Here is a 21,029-nt window from a genome sequence, read left to right on the forward strand (position 1 = left end):
CAAAACCCCCGACAGAATTATCGCTATGCCTGAAATTAACTACAATATCAGACAAAGGTTTAAATAAGCCTCTTATTTAAAAAGAACTTAGAACATAAAGGCATGTTCTGATGCTAACAAAATCAATTACAGCTCATGGTGATGTAATTAAACAAGAACAGTCAAATTCAAACTAATAATGTGGACTAGTGGTCGAAGATTATACAATTTAATTGTAATTTAATCTGGCTCAATAATTCTATCATATGAGGAAATAGAAATGGGAAGTTATAGTAAAGGTTGAAATCAAACAATTGGGTAATTTACATAATAATAACTGCACATATCTTTGAAGAATAATTTCTTTTATGTACTCAGTTTCTTTCTTCAACATGTTTCCTTTTCATTTTAGAATTTTTGGATTTAATTAAGGATTTCCGTTATTTTAAAAACACTAAATGCATTTAGAAAGTACAGAAAAAGTGGCTAATTTTATTTCTTTAGTAATATGAACATTCAGAAGCAATATGAAATATACGTAGTAAAGGACGGTTACAAAGCTGATGTGGCAGAATTTCTAGAATTTAATGACACACCAAACAACAAAATCTAGAAATGGCAAAACTTTTAGAATTTAAAGCAAGCATTGGAAGCAGAATTTAGAAAAGCAGTAGGCAGCAGAATTTAGGATCCACATAGATTGCATCAGGTGGGAAAATGCCTATTGCCAGCTATGCGTATGATGCATTAAGAAATATTAGATGAATCTTTTAAACTGTAAGTTTTCAATTTCTTTATTAAAAAAAAATCCCTTTCTATAATGCCTGCCCATGTGATAAGATCAGAACCATTTTTGATATTTTCCATGCTTCTGTCTTGTGAAAAGTAGAGAAAATAAAGAGAAGATAAACACGTTAAGATTCTAGAATCAGAAGTAATACATTCAAATATTATGTTTTCGTTGTTCTTCCAGATGTTCTCCCAAAATTAAGAAATTCGTTGCAAACTTTCTGTAAAATACATCCACTATGTGTTGATATTATGGAGACATTTTTCATTTTGTCACATATTTCTCGAATCTTCTAGAATAGTGGGTCTATAAATCTTGCCTTCAAATCCTTCTAAACTTTCCTAGCTGCAATGTCTAAAATCCTAAAGAAAAATTATCCCTACCATTTCTGTAACAGAAAAAATGCCAGAAATATTTTGGAAAAAAAGTTGGAGGGGAAAAGTATAAAATTAATTTTATAGAGAAAACTGAAGCACATTCTGAGAATTTTGAATATTCTGAGACAATTACATGGGAAAAACTCTAATTTTGAAAAAAATTAAAAACAAGACATTTTTAATTAATTACATAGCTAATTTTGCTTTTGCTAAGAGCTGTTTCATAAATTGTGCTTCATAGCATTATACCTTGTTTATTTTTCAGATTTAAAATATTGTATAAGTTGTCAAAATGAAACTTTATAATATGGCAGCGAAAAATAAAAATGTTTTATTTTAATGTTATTTTTTTAATATAATTTCAATATACTACCATTATTTTAATAAAATTTATCAATGTTACGATGTTTTAAAAAAAATTGTCGATAAATTCTCAGATTTTGGAATTAAAAAGTTGCTATAGAAACTAATCTTAAAATCGCCAAAATGTTGAAAAGTTGCCAAATTTAGAACCGTTTAATAAAAGAATTCATATCCCCAAAAGCAAAAAGTTGTTTAAGAGCCCTTTACTAGAAAAAATGAATTTTGGAATGCTTATGTTTCACTTCTTGCTTAGAAACTCGAATATCCCATCATTTATATTAGAAATAGAAACAAATTATAACTCATGAACCCATTGAAAAGATTACCATATATACGGCAGTGAATCGCCAAAAATATTCCTCAAAATGCTAATTCACACTCAAAATGACAGTCATAAAAACAGACAGAAATTTCAGATGATTAAAATTAAGGACCTTCTGTTGATTTTGACCAAAATTAAGCACTTTTAAGGACCAAAAATCGATTCCAAAAAATCTAAGGACTTTTAAGGACTCTTAAGGACCGTACGAACCCTGCGGTTACCGGTGACCCCCCACCATGAAAAATTCATTAAACACGATTATATAACTCACCTTATCTCCTGTAGATAATATTTCAACATAATATACATTGCATAATAAAAAAATCATGCTGGTGCCATGAGCAAACCAAGTAAAATGTGCATGGCAGTCAACATGTTAACAACACCTCACTGTCAAAGGAAACAGTGAAAGCCTTTGACTTCCAAAAGGGAAGAAGACTATTGGAATAGATAACACCACATCAGTGAAATCTTCAGTACAAATTGTTAATTGTGAATCAACTGAAATAAATATGAAATTCAGATTTTAAAACTGTACCAAGGAGTTTGTTAAGATTTTTCGTGCTCTCACTGAGCTTGGTATTTACCATTCAATCATGCTTGGACTCATTTCTGCTAATACATTTCCTTTGTCTTTTTAACTTCATTATTAAACATCACTTTCTTCAAATGTATGCTGCATAAAATTCAACAGCAAAATCTCAAAATTTTTAAGGCAGCATATTTTTACAAATGCATACAAATACAGTGCTATGCATAGCCATACATTTTTTTTACTTCTTCCAGTTTTTTCTCAGTTCATAATATCAAAGTTCAGATTTTTTTTACAAAAGGACGACCTACCTAACTCCCACTTAATTTTTTTTGTCTTTTTAACTGTATTTATTAAATATTTTCTTTGAACTTATGCCATATAAAATTCAACAGCAAAATTATAAAATATTAAAAAAACAGTATCTTAGAATTCCCATTAGTGTTAGGTGTTGTCATACTTTCATTTGCTATGTTATTTTCTTAAAAATAATACATGGTAACATTTGGTAGCAATATATGCTTATTTGTAAAGTGACATAGATGAAAGAGGAGGGGATCAAAACTAATACTGCTTTTGACAGAAAATAGTTATTTAAACAAATTTAATTTAAATCTGCACAAACAATTTTTCAGTGAAATTATTCTGTGTATATTATTCCTAGAAATGACTATATATAAAAATAAAATAATGGTTTTTACTTCATTCTTCCTTTAAACTGACTGACAAAAATACTCATGATGGGAAAATTATGATAAGCAGTGATACTCTCCATTCTTAAAGCATGTACATAAAAATATAAAGTACAAAATACACATGAAATCACAGTGATTCTGGGAATATATAAGAATGAAAAAAGCAAGTTGATTTATTATATAAAACAGACATAGCTTCCCACTCCACAGAAATGCCATGTGTCAAAGATAATAATTTGTCACATGAGTCAAATTGTAAATAGTTGACTTTTGCCTTACAGCAATCAGTAGTTTTTTTACTCAACTTGCCTTACAGCAATCAGTGGTTTTTATTCAACTAACTTCTTTGTTAAGATATACTTAATGATTTATATAAATAAAATTTTTTATAAGGATCAGTATTCCGTATTTAGCATTTAATTTCATCAAAAATATATTTTGATAGCATAAAATGTCACTGCATTTACATAGCACCAAATTTATTGACATGGTAATGAAGAGAAACACATATAGAACCTCTTTATTTCCTGTATAAAATGTGAATAACTAGTCTTCACAAAGGACTCAGATGAACGATAAGGTTAAATAATTGTAAAAAATGTTACGCTAATACTATACCACTGTATACATGTAGGTTAATCAAAGGTCTCCTACCATTAAAGCATTACTAATCCTAATTGCTGGTGTACAAAATTAATTGCTAGCGCAACCTTTCGGAAGCTGGATCTGTTCAAAGCAAGTGAGTTTAATTTCATTTCATTATTTGGTCTCTTTGAATAACAACACTGGTTAGTCATGATGGCTAGATCTGAACTATGTATAAAGTAACAACTAGTAATAAAGTATTAGAGATTTTGACTGTCTATGGGAATTTTTGCCGAAGGCAATGACAATGAATTCCAAAAATTACCGTGAAAATTTATGAGATTTCAATGCTGATGAAAGTTATTCTGGAACAAAACAACTGTGAAAGATAAAAATGTACTGGAGCAAGAATTCCAAAATAACTGTAATAGTTATTTGTATAAATACAGACAGGTTATAAAAAAAGGGACTTAATTGTATCTTATGATTAGTAAATCTAAAAATCCACAAAGATGTAAAGTCAATTAAAAATTCTGGATGACATGAATTTTTATAGAGCCATTAACTAAAAACTTGAAAGTATACTATAAAAAATGTATACTTCAAAACATTTTAATCAATTTATGAAAAGAATAACAGTTTGAAAAACTAATGCTATAATGACATCAGATATGGTAGATTATGATCAGAAAAAATATCTCCAAGGTAAAAATTTTCAATTGTTGCAAGAATGCAGAACATATAAAAACAGATGCCACTCGCAACAGTGGAAGTTAAACTGATAAAACTTGCATAGTGGATGCAACAAGTCATAATTGAGTTAAAATATTTTAAAGAAATTTTAATGAGCAATTCAGAAAATAGAAATTACATAATTTTGAATAGTAACGGGTATTCTACTATTTAAATTCTCGGATAGTTAATTTAAATTCACTTGCTGTATTAAAAGATCTGAGTCTCATAGAATGGACAATTTCTGATTTCTTTTTAGTAAGAGGATTTGGCTTATCTTTCAAAGGTAACTTCAGAATATTGTTTTAAAATTTCATAAGGACCTGTAAAAGGATGTGAAATTTTTCTAATCTAAAGATACTGAAATTCTTTATACATTACCAAATCATGTCATCTGGGACCTTTAACAAAAGAATAGAATTATTCCTGTTGACATTTTTGAGAAATATTATGGCAATATTGATGATGCAATTCCACTGAACAAACTTATAGTGACAAAGTGACTTATATACAAAATAATACAGAATGAAAAAATGTTCAGAATAAAAACTTAATATTTTAACATTGATATTTCTAATGCTGAAATATTAAAAAATTTAGAAAACTATCAAATATTTAATTCAGAAAAACATTTTATTGGTTTCTTGAAACAAAGAATAAAAATCTAATTTTCATAGTAAAATGAAAGGAATAATCAAACATTAATGAAATTATTTCTCAACTACATAGTATGTAAAAAATTTCCTGTGTTAAATAAATAGCTTATTTCTTCCCACTAATCTAATTTATAACATTTGTACCCTTTACTTATCTACTGCCTACAGATCTTTGACCCTATTTAACTACAACTAGAACACATATATATGTGTGATCCATTCTTTTGATGTTGTTTCATAAAGCTTGCTTCACCAATTTGAAAAACTTTACCAATTTGTCATTAAGTTAATCTAAGTTAAGGATACAAAATTCTTCGACTCATCAGAAGAATACTTTTTCCCTATATAACATTCATGACAGAAGATTTAATACAATTTTAAAAATAGAATATGAAAAAAAAGGGCCTTACTTCCCCAACAAATTCTGGCTGAATTGTTGTGGAATGTATGCCTTCATTATGAAAAAATTCTTTTACTTTTTCTGCTATTGCCATGTAATCAGATAAGTTTCGACAGCATATATGAGCCGACGCGATGATTCTTTCTCCAGCTAATTGCCACACATGAAATTCATGAACAGCTAGCACACCGTCAATCTGCAAAACAAAGAATACATCAGAAAGAATTACAGTGAAAATATTTTTAAAACACCATATGAATTTAATAACAATAAAATAAAATGCATCATAGAAAGGAAAATAAGACATAAAAATGAAATCAAAACACTACAGAGAAAAGGTGAAATTAAACAGAAACAACTGTTAACTGATCCAAAGCATATCAAGTAGAATGATTTAGGTTTAATGATAAACCATAAATGAACTTTGATTCTCTTTTTATTTCATTGGAAGCGGAGATCCAAATTCAGATGCGAATTTAAAAATTTGAAAACTTCTCAAATGTAGGCTACCAACAGCAGAATATTTCAACCACAAAATAATGAGAGTTTGCAAGAATTCAGTTTCCAAAAACTGGCTGTGTAGAATTTTCATTACGTCCTCCAAGTAATGATGAAACAACCCATGTCTTTTTAAGAAAATTTTTTAGAAAAACATTTGCCCACTTAAACAGATAGCCCTGAAATAGTCTGCCGATTATGTAGCCAGCATATTCAATTTTTATACATCGTCAAGAAAATAGACTACCGTAATTTTAGACTTGACCAGTGAAGCCTAATATGAAAAGAGTAAAATAAAAGTTACCTTTCATTAAGAAATTAACAACACAAATTTTACAGATAGTCATTCCAAATACATGAAAAGCAGATTGTGATAGTTATTAATAAATTATTCAACAACACAATTTTGAAGTGATATTAACAGGTTATTCAAACAAAAATTTTACAGTACATAGCAATATGGATCTAAATTTTAAATATATATGAAAATTTGAAAAAAAAAAAAAAAAATTCTTTACAGGACAGAATTTAGCGAGGCCCATTTTGATTTAACACACAGTCATAAATGCATAATACAATTTTTCATGCTCCTGTTTATGGACCATTTCAATTAAGTCCATAAACAGATATATGATGGCTGAATGTGTGTTGTTATATATCACATTATGCATATACCATAAATTTTAAAAGAAATCTTACCTCATGTAGCAACTTATTTTGAAGATAATCAACTTGAATATGAGTTGGCACAGTCTGCAGTAGAATCATGGCTGAATCTTTCACTAAAATACAAATAAGAAAAAAACACAAATGAAGAATTTTTTATTTTAAGAATATATTTCGAAATTTTTAATTTTTTAAATAATTTTAGTAGATGTAAAACTGTAGAATTTAAAATATTTATACATATTCCAGTGTACCTTAAATTATATGAAGTACATACATAAAGTTTTATCTTTTTAACACCTCAAAGAGGAGTTGATGTTTTCAGTTCAAAAGAAAATCCCATTTTCTATGAACAGACAATTTTGCCGAAGGATGAAGCATACGATCTTTCATGTATTTTCAGTATAATAAATACATGTTATTAATCATTACAAAGTTTGCCATTAAAAAAACATTTTATCTGGACTTCTTAAAAACATTTTGCAAGACTTGTTATTTCATATCAAAAGGGTTGTTAACAAAATATGTTTAGTAACACCTTAGAAGGTATTTCTTCTCCCTTTTTAGCATGCTTTTGTGGTGTAATGGTCAGCATGCTTGGTACTTATTCAAGAGGTCCGACGTTAAAGTCCCGGTAATAGCATTGATCATTTTTCATCTCTCCTGTTTTAAAAAAATACCTAATGTCTTTACAGTACCACCTGCCCGGCGCATATTTGAGAGGTCTGTGGTTTGAAACCTGGCGAGGGCATTGCTCATTTTTCCTCTCTCCTGCTTCGAAATAATTTTAATCTCCCTACAGTGGTGCTCCAAACTAAAAAAGGTGGTGGATGATGATTCTCCAGCACCAGGATTTAACAACTGGGTCCCCTAATCCCCAGTCGCCCTCTAAAAGAGAGAATATATAAGGTATTTCTTCCGCCTTCTTAACATGCCTTCGTGGTGTAATGGTCAGTGCACTCAGTGCCTATTTGAGAGGTCCGAGGTTCAAGTCCTGGCGATGGCATTGCTCATTTTTCATCTTTCCTGGTTCAAAAATACCTATTGTCTCTGCAACCTAAAACAGATCAACTACAAATTTTGTAATTCCTCCTGTTGAGTATATTACTATATGAATCCAAAATAAAATACAATAGTTATGGTAAATTTTGTAGGAACAAAGACTGCAAGCTTCTGTTATATTTCTGCTTGCTAATTTTACTTGGGCATTCTGTATAGAAAATGGAGGCTATATATGCCATTATTAAACTTTGTAGATTTATACAATTTACAGCAACCTAATGATAACTAATAGCATATGAGTAAATACAATTTACTTCAGAGACACTAATGCATTATATATACTTTTAATGCCTTTAGGCTAATTTGCCTCAAAGTACCATAGAGTTACACGGTCCATTCAATGCAATGATTCATAATTTATACTCTAACAGCTTCCATTGTAAAAGTCTCCCAGGTCAATACAAGTACCCGTTTTTGTGAACTGTGATGCACTTCCATGAAATTCCACTGTTTGATTATTCTGATCTATTAAAGCTATTTATATCATAGCAAACAAGACTATTTTGAGCAGAGAAAAGTGAAAAATCATTTTCTTCGCGAATTACTTGCCACTAGATTTGTTATCAAATTTTCACATGAAAAATAATGTTTTTGATAGAAAATTTTTATTATATTACAGTTGGTAAATCATAATTACACAACATAAAACATCAGTTTTAGAATACTGTTGATGTAAGTATTAAAGAAAGTAAAGAATAAAATCCAGTAGAATAACATACAATTTTCTGCCTAAATATGCCTAAGTAAGTACTATAAGTATACAGATTAATAGGTGATTTCTGTTTTAAAAAGTAAAAAATTATATTTCTACTATTTGTCAGGAAATTCATTCAGCAGTTACATACTGTAATCCATGAAGGGCTTACATACAGTATTTACCAATGTGTATACAAAGGCTTTTAATGCAATAAGAGTGAGAGACTTAACAGCAATTTTCTACCCTTTTAGACCCTAATGTAAATACTTTCCATATTTTTATATAATTAATAACTAATCAATAATCTCCAGAAATTTTTCCTTTTTCAAGAGCTTTTCTCAAACTATTACTAAAAATATTAGAAAAAGAAAAGAAAGCAAGCTGACAAAATGGCAATTTTGAGCTTAAACAGACAACTAATTGAGTTTAAGGAAATTTTTTAGACCTCTCATATGCCACACAGGTGAAAAAATTGCTAATAAAATATTAAAAATTTTAATACATTTCAAGATTATGTCCTTTAGTATTTTATTATTGATATAAACCAAAGCTATACTTTAGAGTGAGTTTTTAGTTCCTGATGGACCATGCTTATAAGCAAGAAAATAATTTCACTGAATAGTTCATTTAAAAAACATAAAAGAATGTATCAGTCATCAGACATAGTTATGGCTGTTTATAGGGATGAGGATGACATACAATATCTATTAAAATCACTTGCAACTGATCATTAATAAAGGAATAGACAACCAACATTTAACACAATTATGTAAAAAAAAAAAAAAAAAAAAAAAAAAAAAAAGGGGGAAGTATTACAGCAGATACTTACATAATGGCCAAGTTGAATTCATTATGAGACACACCATAAAAACACTGCAATAAAAATTAAAATCTTTTTATATTGAAAATACATATATATACACACATTATCTCTAAGTCATACTAATATAAGAAATAATGGAATTATAATGGTTACCTTAACCAGTAGTATAATTTTGCCTTAGAGGGAAAAAAGTTCAAGTATGATGAAGTAAACTTTCATAATGTAATGAATGAATAATGTCAAAACTGTTAAACCAGATAGCGATATAATTAAATATGTGACACTTTTTGAAAGACAGAAAAGGCTGAAATATTTTGGGTACAGTATTTATTTAGACTAACATGCTTCAAGCAGTAAAAATATGTTTACTTGCTTCATCAAGAAGTAGCTAACAATAGATGTTTTAATAAAAAGTCTTTAAGAAACAGAAAAACTGATTATTATTGCCATTTAGCTAGAAAGGAAACCATCTTTAAAAGAAAATGCATAAGTAATCAACCTAATAACTTTGATGAAATGGTAAAGTTAATATATGACATGATTCATAAGTATAATTTTTCTTGTCATACAAGAAATTGCTTAGCGAAACACAAATATCAGATTGTTTGACAAAGAAAATTAATTGAATTTTTAATGCCAGAGACCATAATTTTCCCCCTAAACCTGAATGCATCACAATAAGTTTTACTTTTCACTGTATTCACCCATTACTATATTATGTGAACATGACTGTCATGTATCTGGCAGCGGTGAGCCAGCCAATCAGCTGCCTGGCAGAGCCCAGCAAGTGAGAGAGACCAGTTGCATGTTAGCCTCAGAGGAGGCAGGTTGTAGGTTAATTATGTTGTAGGACCGAGTTTGCCTTTATTCTTTAAATGTTAATTTTTTTTTCATTATTCTTTGAAAGTTAATTTTTAATAAATGTTGCTGTAATGACCTTACGGATTAAATGACTGAAAGTTATTATAAATTAACTTTTTAATTTTGACTATTACCTTCATTTTGATAAGATTTAAATGTGGTTTGAGTAAAAAATTATACATAACGTATATTGAATAACTGAAAATTTAATCATTTTAAACTAGTGCCTTCAAACTACTTGCATTTCGAAAACTGCACATTAATTTTGCCTTATGAATGTTTTGTATCAGCATGTAACATAGTATTATGCATAAGCAACACTCGCACTATTTCACATTAGTAATCAGAAGGAATTATGACAAGGAAAAGAACTGTACCATTTATTGGCTGATTAAATTTTTTTCACATGCTGCCTATGCACCCAAAAAGATGAATTTATGATGAAAATAATTTAAAAACATTTTATAGCTTTTATTACTGAATAATAAAAGTGTATAAAAATAACTCGATCACAATTAAATTGGTTGTACCTTAATGCAGGGTCAACATAATATCTATACTCCCATCTTGTTAGCCAGATAATTAGTGCACTGATTATAACTATTACAGAGCCCAATGCATCTGCCAGGACATGAAGAAATACACCATGCATATTCATTTGGCTACTTTGAGCTGAAAAAGAATGAAATGATTAGCATTTAAAAAAAGGTACACTGGAAATACTTCAATGTATGTTTTTCTTTTGATTAATAAAAGAGTATATAACAGTTTATTATATCAGTTATTATTATTTATATTTATACAGAATATATTATTTATATATATTTATATAGAATATATTAATTATTTATGTAGAATATTACTATTTTTTTACATAGATGGACAAATGTGTTATTAAAACATGTGAAAAGTTTGAACAGTGAGAGAAAAATTAATCATTATATATTCAAACAATATTGATTCATTTTTCACATAACCAAACCTTAAAAAAAATCTTCCATTTTAAAAGATCCATTACTCTATCAGTCAGTGGAGTACAAAAGTTTGTTTATTCAATTGTGGAAAAGCACTTGAGCCAAAGAAGAGGGATACTTTTATAGTTTGGTTTGGTTTAGTTAATAACAGCAAAGCACACTAGGGCTATCTGCCTAAGGGGAGGGATGGAAAACTGGCTCATATACACGTTACCTACGGTGGAAACCATGAAAACGCCCATGCAGCCACTAGTTCGCCTGGAATCGACCCCAGGTCAGAATTACCAGTGCTCAGTGTTATCTGCCTAAACTCGATCCCAATTTTGACTGAGAGCACTCTGCGGAATATATTTTTCTGTGCTAATGATAAAATATAAAAAATGAGAATTATTCATAAAACTTAATGGAGAATTTTAAATAACTACACTAAAAAGATATTACTTGCATTATACACAATTTTTAAAATATATACAAATCAAGATCAGACTAATAAATTAAAAATTTAGAAGACAATATCTGTATCATAGGCAATCTTCATGACATGACTGGCATTAAACAAAAACCTCTAAGTTCTAAAATATGATACTGTGTTCCTCAAGTCCCCCTTCAATTATCTACTAATCTCTATATATCCCCTACCCTTCTACACCTGCATAACTTAATTTATTGAAATAAAAATAAAAACTTATGCTGCTTTGGCACAAAAGATAAGTAGTAAAAATGTTATCTAATGTTACCTACTAATCTAAAAAAATTAAGATCTGATCTAAAAAAATTAAGAATAAAAACTATGGCATTTACAAACTTCTTTAACTGAATTGTATAAAAGGAAAATTTATGAAAAATAGGAATTAAAATAATTCCACATTGTTAATGATCATAAAGAAATAACTGGTTCAAGCAGTGATGTGGTTTTCTCTATATAACAAAGTTTTATCTATATTTTCTGCGAATAGGAAGAACAGTAAACACACATACATACACAGTAGTGTAGCATCATCCAGTATTTAAAAACAATGAGAATACTATATCTATACATGCTTCAATTAGATCAGTTAAGAAAATTTATTAAATGAGACTTATCATTATAGACATAAAACTGATTTTTTTTCCTGTAAAACAGACAGTTTATGTGATAGGTGGTTTATTCTAACATTGTAATAGTTTACTTATTTGCTAAATTTTAATTATGATTCTCTCATGAGAGGTGAATTCTCAGCACTTTTTTTTCTTAACGATAAAATATTACAAAACCATATAAATCATATATAAAAATGAACTGCTTCTAAGCAGACAAAGTTCAGAATTAATGTACTAAGTAACATAAGATCAAACTGAGCAGAAAGGGATAAAAATGGCAGTAGATTTAGATAGTTTTCTCTTACTATATTCCTAGCTGAAATAAATCTTTCATGAACAACCAAGAAAAGTTGAGAAATACTGAAAGAGGAAAGAACAAATTTGACACTTTCGATGAACATGTTCAACTTGCAGCAAAATTTGAAAGGCTTATTACATACCCTAGTAAAGATATTCATAATGAAATAATAATTAAACATTATCATTTGCAGTAAAATAATCAGTATCATGGAAAATAATGTAATGGGGAACAAAATGTTATTCAATAATTCTAGATAGCACAACTAGCATATCACACACACATGAACAAGCAAAAACAAACACCAACCTCTCCCCACCCCCCAAAAAAAAACCACAAACAAAAATTTTAAGTGTAACAAATGATATTTCCAGACCACTTACCAGTGGAGAATGGAGATTACTTCTCACATATTATGAAACTCAAATTATCATTGGAGAATGTTTTGCAACTACTTTACATATCCCACTACCCAGCATTCGTTCACTGTGGTGGCAGGGATCTGTACTCAGGCAGTTACGGAACTAGGAATAAAAGCGAGTCTGGCCGTTCTCCCATGCCTATGGGAAAAGGGCATTATCCCAACTTTCTACAGATCGAGGTGGTTTAATTCCCCAATCTGGTAGATGCAGATGGTATGAATAGTGCAGATTCATATTATGAATAAATCCCCAGTATGTGACCTACCACATAATAACAGTTGGTAGCAAATCATGATGATCAGTCAGATCTCCAGTTATATATAGTCCCATCCTGCCCGTTTCTAGTCACCGGGAGTGACAACCATGATTGATCAGTTCAAAGGTGGGTTAAGAACTTGATTTTATTCTGGGAATGTGGGACCCAGGTCTCGGCAAGAGAATGTTAACATCATCTCTATGGTGGTTTTTCACCGAACTGCCTACCTTATGCCTCATATTGGGGCTGTCCAGATGAGAACCATCTGGCATGCATCCATGTAGACTTCATTAGAGGGAGCATACAATAAATTCATTTTATTCACTTACTTTACTTTTTACATGTTATCTTGAAACAGATTTCACACGTTGTTGTGGCTAATCATACAATGATGAAAACACCATTAAATATAAAAACGGAGCCAAATAAGCTTACATTCTTCAAAAAATTGTAATAGCTGATTTGCACACATTCTACTGCTTATAGCATGAAGTTGACTATTTGTCATGCAGTTTAATTTTCAGTAACTGTACTAAATATCTCTGATGATGAGATAGGTTGTTTAAGTAAAAATAAATAAATAAATAAATAAAAGACTTACAATCTTTTTTTGTACTTTTGGCAACCTCTTGACTTTTAGCTGGATCAGGAACTTGGTAATTCCCTTTATTGTCATTTATGTCCCCTTCAGATAACACTTCTTCCAAGGTAGGCAAATTATGCCTTTTATCATGGCCATGACCTCCATGACTATGACCATGACCTGAAATATATCAGAACAAACTAATAAATTTAAAATACAAAAAATATATTTATTGCACACAAAATCCCAAATCCTTAGGATATAATAAAGATTACAGTCAATCATCAGAACTTTCTTCTTACCATGGAATAAGAACAGACCAATAATATTCACTAGTAATCCAAAAGATCCAACATAAAGAATTAATAATGGATCATGTATCTCTTCAGGTGTATAGAACCGTTTCAGAGATTCTACAAATATAGAAAAGCACAAAGCCACAAGAAACACAGCATTGACTAAAGCACCAAGAACTTCAGCTCGAGCCCATCCAAATGTGCTCTTTGACCACTTCTTGGGAGACATCTAAAGATAAACACAAATTTTATGAAGCTAAAAATATTTCTGAACAATTTTAATAAAATAACATTTTCTACCAAAATCAATCACCACTTTTGCATGCATTTTACCATAATAATGAATTTTTACATACAAAGTAATATGACGTCAAGTGACAGAAACTGTAAATGGTGTTCAGAATGAAGAGCAAATTAAACAGTGTGTATGTGTGAGAATGTAAGCTCAGGAACATGACAATTCAAAAAAGTGTACAAAGTATTTATGATATATATGGAGTGCAGTATAATATAAATTTGGTTAAGAAATAACTAAGTAACATAAACAGATTTGATTATGGATAGTTATAACATAGAAAAAAAGTATTAAGGAATAATTGATTTACAAAATAAATTCAACAAAGGAATGTATAAGAATGTATGAAAGGGTAATATAATCTGGAAAGGTTGACCTTCAAGTATATGAATGTGTACTTACAAATAGGATGAATAACAAGAAACAAAAACTATCAGAAGTATTTTATTGAGCAATAAACAGGATCTTAAAAGGTTAAGTATATTTAAAAATTAAATTAACTAGCATCTTTATTGATATATGTAAAGTCATTAATACTAAAATCATACACAAATAAATAGGTATGTACATAGATGTAATATTAATAGAAAATGGCAAATATACTACAGTCAAAAGTCGTTAATTCGGACACCCATAATTCGCAATGATCTATAATCCGGACCTCAAAACTAAAAACTTTCTGCGCATGCGCCGCGTTGACACATGCGCATAGGCGTTTACGCATGCGCGTAAGACCTTTTACGACTGCGCATATGAGTGTGCGCAAGTGCAGAATACGTTTTCGCGTGCACGTTTTATGTATAATGGACGTATATGCTAAAATTATCTAATTATCTATTTTAGTTAATGTTGATGATTGCATTGTTCCTTAATTTTCGAATTGGATCCGGCTTATTATTTTTTACAGACTGTAAGAGCAATTTTATAAAAGTAAGCTTAAACTTTCGATTATATAAAATAGAATTTCCTATATATATTTGTTAATATGTAAAAGATCTAAAGCGACAGTATGTTTTGAAATCCGAAATCTGTTTATCAATTTCACGCTGCTCGGTGGGGGGGGGGGCGCAGCGGCGGGCGCGTAATGAATTGGAAGTTGATCTGTCAGCACTATCCTTATCTTCAGCGCAGATGTTTTTATTTTATTTGGCTTATAATTCCTTACCAAATGTAGTATTTCATCTCGATATGCTCCGTCTTTGATATGATTTAAAACAAGTTCCTCGTCATTATAATTCGCTTCCGATAGCGAAGAAAAGTGACAGAGGTTATTGAAAACGAAAAAATTTCGATTGACAAATTAGTCGGTGTTCTTGACACAGCAATTATAGGACTTGAACAGCGGAACTTTGTAATTGAACAAGAAATTATGTCTGTTTAATAGAATTAAAGAGAAAGTATTATCACATGAAACGAAGCAAAACTTAAACAACTTACATTGAAAGAAATGTTTATTTAAGTAAACAAATAAATATTAAGCTTTTCCTTTTTGCAAATTTTGATACCCTTTAGATCATAATTGTTCTTTATTTCATAAATTACGATTTCATATTTTTAATTTTAGAATTTCTGTATGCCATCTTACGAGATTTAAACTGATGATCTATAATCCGGAAAAATCGATAATCCGGAATCGCCGAAGTCCCGACGAGTCCGGATTAACGACTTTTGACTGTATAAAAAATTTAATTATTATTATTATATAGCACCAATCAGAATACATGCGCTGTTACAATTAGTTGCTAGGATTCAACCATCTTTAAAACATTTTGCAATTCTTATTTTTACTGTTTTTACAATTAATACATAATACAGCTCTTATACACTTATTTAAAAACTCGTGAAACTTAGTAAATTAATAAAATAAAATTCTCGTATTAAACAAATCTTTCTATTAACATAAAATCATAATTCATTTCTATAATTCCAGCAAGCTTGTTTACATCATATAACTAATTTCTAATAATAACTAATGTTCTATAACTAATTTTGGAGCCTCCACTTGAAGGAAGCCTAAATTCACATATAAAATAAATAAATATGCTTCAGTTTACGTGGGAATTGCAGTGAATTAGCAATAATTATGCAAATATTTTAAGAGCCTAAAAATTCCTTTTTCCTAAAAATGTAATACAGTCAAAAGTCGTTAATCCGGACTCGTCGGGACTTCGGCGATTCCGGATTATCGATTTTTCCGGATTACAGATCATCAGTTTAAATCTGGTAAGATGGCATGCAGAAATTACAAAATTAAAAATATGAAACCGTAATTTATGAAATAAAGAACAATTATGAACTAAAGGGTATCAAAATTTACAAAAAGAAAAAGCTTAATATTTATTTGTTTACTTTATTAAACGTTTCTTTCAATGTAAGTTGCTTCGTTTCATGTGATAATACTTTCTCTTTAATTCTATTAAACAGACATAATTTCTTGTTTAGTTACAAAGTTCCGCTCTTCAACTCCTATAATTGCTGTGTTGAGAATACCGACTAATTTGTCAATCGAAATGTTTTCGTTTTCAATAACCTCTGGGTCACTTTCTTCACTATCCGAAGTGAATTATAATGACGAGGAACTTGATTTAAATCATATCAAAGACGGAGTACATCGAGATGAAATACTAGACTTAGTAAGGAATTATAAGCCAAATAAAATAAAAAAATCTGCTCTGAAGATAAGGATAGTGTTGACAGATCAACTTCCAATCCGCCGCGTGAAATTGATAAACAGATTTCGGATTTCAAAACATACTTTCGCTTTGTAGATACAAATTACATATTAGTAAATATATATCGGAAATTCTATTTGACATAATCGAAAGTTCAAGCTTACTTTCATGAAATTGCTCTAACAGTCTGCAAAAAATAATAATCCGGATCCAATTCGAAGATTAAGGAACAACGCAATCTGCAACATTAACTGAATTTTTAGCTTAGCCTATCCCGTCCGTCACACATTAAACGCGCATGCGCACAAACATATTCGCAGACGTAAAGGTCTTACGCGCACTATTAAACGCCTGTGCGCATGCGTGAACGCGACGCATGCGCAGAAAGTTTGTAGCTTTGAGGAGTGGGATTATGGGTGTCCGAATTAACGACTTTTGACTGTACACTTAAAGGCACAATTGACTATTTTGTTCCATAATAAGTTTTAAATTTATCAGCTAAGAGTGCAGCAATGTCCACAAATGACAGGTAGTTAACCAAGAGGCAAGTTTGCATTCGTTCTTATTGGATATGTGTTCATCAAGAGGTAAAACAATCTACACAACTCCTGTCAACATTTTTCAAATATGTTTCAAAAATATAATTGCATAAAGAAAAAATATAATCATTTCAATAGCAATTTATCAGTTATCACACATTACTTATATACATATGCATTTAGTAAAAAATATGTATATTCATGTATTTATCACATGCCTAAAACAAATTAAAGGCCATTAAAAGCAATGCTGTTAAAAAATATATATATGGAAAATTTAAACTTTAAGAGCTTGTGAATCTCTTCAGTTAGTAAATCACATAAAAATAAGTTTTATGAAAATAAATTATTCCAGGATATTTATACAGTAAAAGTATAGTTTAGGGTACCCCTTGGCGAAACACGGATACCGATTTTGTGCAATTTTTTGACTCGTTATTTTGGCTTGTGAAGCTTGATTATATTTATTGAAATGATTATATTAGGCTTACAAAAATCGCCGCTACACAAAGCCAAAATAACAAGACAAACAATTACACAAACTCAGTATCCATGTACACACCAACTTATTTTCACTTAAAAAAAAAAACCTCGAATTGCCCCAAAATGGCATTGCGCACTCTTTTAACTTTATCCATGTACACATCGACCTATTTTCACTTAAAAAAAATCCCAGAATTGCAAAAAATTGCATTGCGCACTCCCTTTACTTTTTCCATGTACACATCGATATATTTTCACTTAAAAAGTCACAGGAGCACCAAAGTCTACAATATAGGCAAACAAAAAATACATTTTAAACCAAACAATAAAATAACATAAAAAAGGGAAAACATGTTATACATTTAAGCACTACCAAAAGCAAATATTCACTTACCATGATTTTCGAGTTCGCTTCGTACACCCAGAGCCACGTAAAAATCAAAATATCAATCATACTCAAATGACTTTTTTCAAACCAGGTACTCTTTCTGATCAAATGCTTCACATAGTCACCATCTGAGCCTTTCTTCCTAAACCCATTCAAATCCATCTAAACGGTTTTAACACACACCACAAAAACATTTACAAAACATCCCAGAATCATACACCCGATTACGTCACAATAGGATTTCCATAACATTCAACTACTCAGGCTACCATAAATGAAACTACAACTTGGCGATAAATCAAACAACTGCCATAACACAAGGGGTACCTTAAAGTCTACTCTACCCATTTGTACAAAATTAGAAAATTAAAAAATAAGACATTTTTTTTAAAGGCCTATTTGCATCGAGTTACATCTCATAAATGAAATCATTTAACTAAACATGATAGATAGATATACTTCCCCCCCCCCAGTAGCTCAACTGCACAGAAATGAGCCAAATTATCTTAACAAATTACAATTTTAGATGTTTAACTGCATACGATTATATATAAATTGAGGATTTGCCTGAAATAACTAAAAGAAAGTATTCTTCATTTTAAGTTTTAAGACCATGAATAAACTATAATTTTGCTTAACATACTAATATTACAATAATTTTTAATGATGAAAACATTGATTGAAATTCTGCTGTCTGTTTTATGCCATCCTGAATCACAAGGTGCAATTAAAAAATTATTTAGTACACTTAAAAAACAAGAAAATGAGCTGAAGTAGACAGCTGTTCCCCAACACTTAATAATAAACAACAAACAGAAAGCACACTATGGCATTTATGCAGTTAAAAAGGTAATTAAGTACTTACTTTGACAGACATGAAAGCTATTATAAGTGCTATAACATCAGACAGCATATGAAAAGAGTCTGCTACCAATGCCATAGAATTGGTAACATACCCAACACTTATTTCAACAAGAAAATATCCAGAAGTAAGCAAAAACATGCTTAAAAGTCGACATCTTTTCCCAGAATATCGACCCATTGTTGCAGTAATTATTGCACTTGTATCTGAAACTGATAGCACACAATGGAAAATATTACAACATTCCTATCAAGGACTTTTTACAAACAGTTCTCGCTGATGAAGAATTTATTCTTGAAGATCTGCAGGAGTGTAAGCCATGGGGATTGTTGAGAATCTGTAAGAATATTTTATAATAAGCAACTATTTCAGAAATATAGATACAAGAAAAATAAATTCATGAACAATAGTAATTTTAAAAACACATTTTTAAGCAGATAGATTAAACAAGCATTTGAAATTAAAATTATAAATTCTTTTATACATAAAACTGGAATACTAACATTTAACTACTAATTCCAAAGAATAAAAAATCTGTATTTCAAACCGATTCTGATTCATGATTATAATTCTTATTAATGACATTGAAACATCATTATAATACTTGACCTTGCTTTAGAGATGGAATTTTTCCTGATTCATGAAAAGAAATTTGACCAAAATGGGCAAATCATTTGGAAAACAAATTTCCATAAACACTTCATTATACGATAGAAATGTGTACAAGCTGAGAATGTATTCATCATTTTCTAACAATAAAAAAAAAAAAGAAAGAAAGAAAGAAAGAAATCTACCATCATCATCGCACAATGAACTGTATTAACATGACGAAACACTAAAAATCGTCGCAAATAAATCAATATTTCAAGGGCTGCCGCGAAAAAATTATAAGATGTTATGAACGTTATATAAACAATAGATCTAAAATACTTTTGTTCCATAATTTTTAAGAATATTCATCAAAAACATAAGCATTTGTTCAAACTCGGAAAATACAAATAATAATAAAAAAAAGGTGGGGGGAACAACATCCGCTAATTATTAATGAAAAATAATCGATATTAAATTTTAATATAAATAACTGAAGAAAATCTTTTCAGACTGAAGGAATTAAATACAAATAAAATGTACATGGCATTATTAACGCAAAAAATATTCCACCATTTGTTAAAAGACAACTCAAAAATGACATACCGTAAACAAGAATTTAGATTTTTTACTGGTATAAGAAATAATATAAACGCTTGTTTTTTTTTTGAGATAATTACTGATTACATAAGCGGCAGAAAAAAAAAAAAAAAAAAAAAGACTCTTAAGAAATAGATTTAAAAATAGGTAAGTTTACCTTATTTTAAGTACTACCAATTACTAAGCACTTGAAGATGAATAGCTCCGAGGCAATAAACATTATTCCAAATAATTGTACCACGTGTTATCTAATACCGTTGATTAAGTTCATGTGTATCCTAACAGGCAACTGAAATACTGGACCAAGAGTAACACTCGCTCCCATTAACATCGGATGTTTCATTGCTACACCAAATTCAATCGCTGCGGGTTATAAGTCTTTTTGCACTCATCACTCTCTGAGCGAGGGCAACCGGCTGCGGAGTGCGGACAAAAACAGCCCAGGATGATGAAGGCCAATCAAAATAAAGCGTTTGCAGCGCCACTTTCAAGGAAGAACAATTTGAGAGAAAAATGTAGATCATGTTGAAGAATTGATTCCGTTGCACACGAATTGCTCTGCATGACATATATGATTTCCGATTGTTCTTTCCTTTCGTGTAAAATTAACGTTTGCCTTGTTCTTTATCAATGGAAAACAAAACAACCTGAATGG

The 21,029-nt window shown here is 30.0% G+C and overlaps 1 protein-coding gene across 2 annotated transcripts in view; it reads right to left on the bottom strand.

Annotated features, from left to right (window-relative positions):
- The window catches only part of LOC118189125 (proton-coupled zinc antiporter SLC30A1-like), a 28,507-nt gene extending 7,706 nt beyond the window's left edge, over window positions 1–20,801 (bottom strand). The window contains exons 1-8 of one of the 2 annotated variants that reach the window (XM_085811359.1): window positions 20,532–20,801; window positions 19,190–19,523; window positions 13,954–14,176; window positions 13,670–13,831; window positions 10,569–10,710; window positions 9,184–9,227; window positions 6,629–6,711; window positions 5,508–5,627 (exon numbers count right to left, since the gene is read on the bottom strand). In XM_085811359.1, the coding sequence (XP_085667485.1) occupies window positions 5,508–5,627; window positions 6,629–6,711; window positions 9,184–9,227; window positions 10,569–10,710; window positions 13,670–13,831; window positions 13,954–14,176; window positions 19,190–19,366 (951 nt within the window). In that variant the 5' untranslated portion in view covers window positions 19,367–19,523; window positions 20,532–20,801. Of the gene's footprint in view, window positions 1–5,441; window positions 5,628–6,628; window positions 6,712–9,183; window positions 9,228–10,568; window positions 10,711–13,669; window positions 13,832–13,953; window positions 14,177–19,189; window positions 19,524–20,531 lie in introns of both variants that reach the window. The other variant, XM_035359670.2, reaches the window with a different exon arrangement.
- Window positions 20,802–21,029: the final 228 nt, after the last annotated feature.

This window comes from Stegodyphus dumicola, chromosome 2, assembly GCF_044657685.1.
Source record: "Stegodyphus dumicola isolate Sdum_Otavi_A_Nest chromosome 2, ASM4465768v1".
NCBI lineage: Eukaryota > Metazoa > Arthropoda > Arachnida > Araneae > Eresidae > Stegodyphus > Stegodyphus dumicola.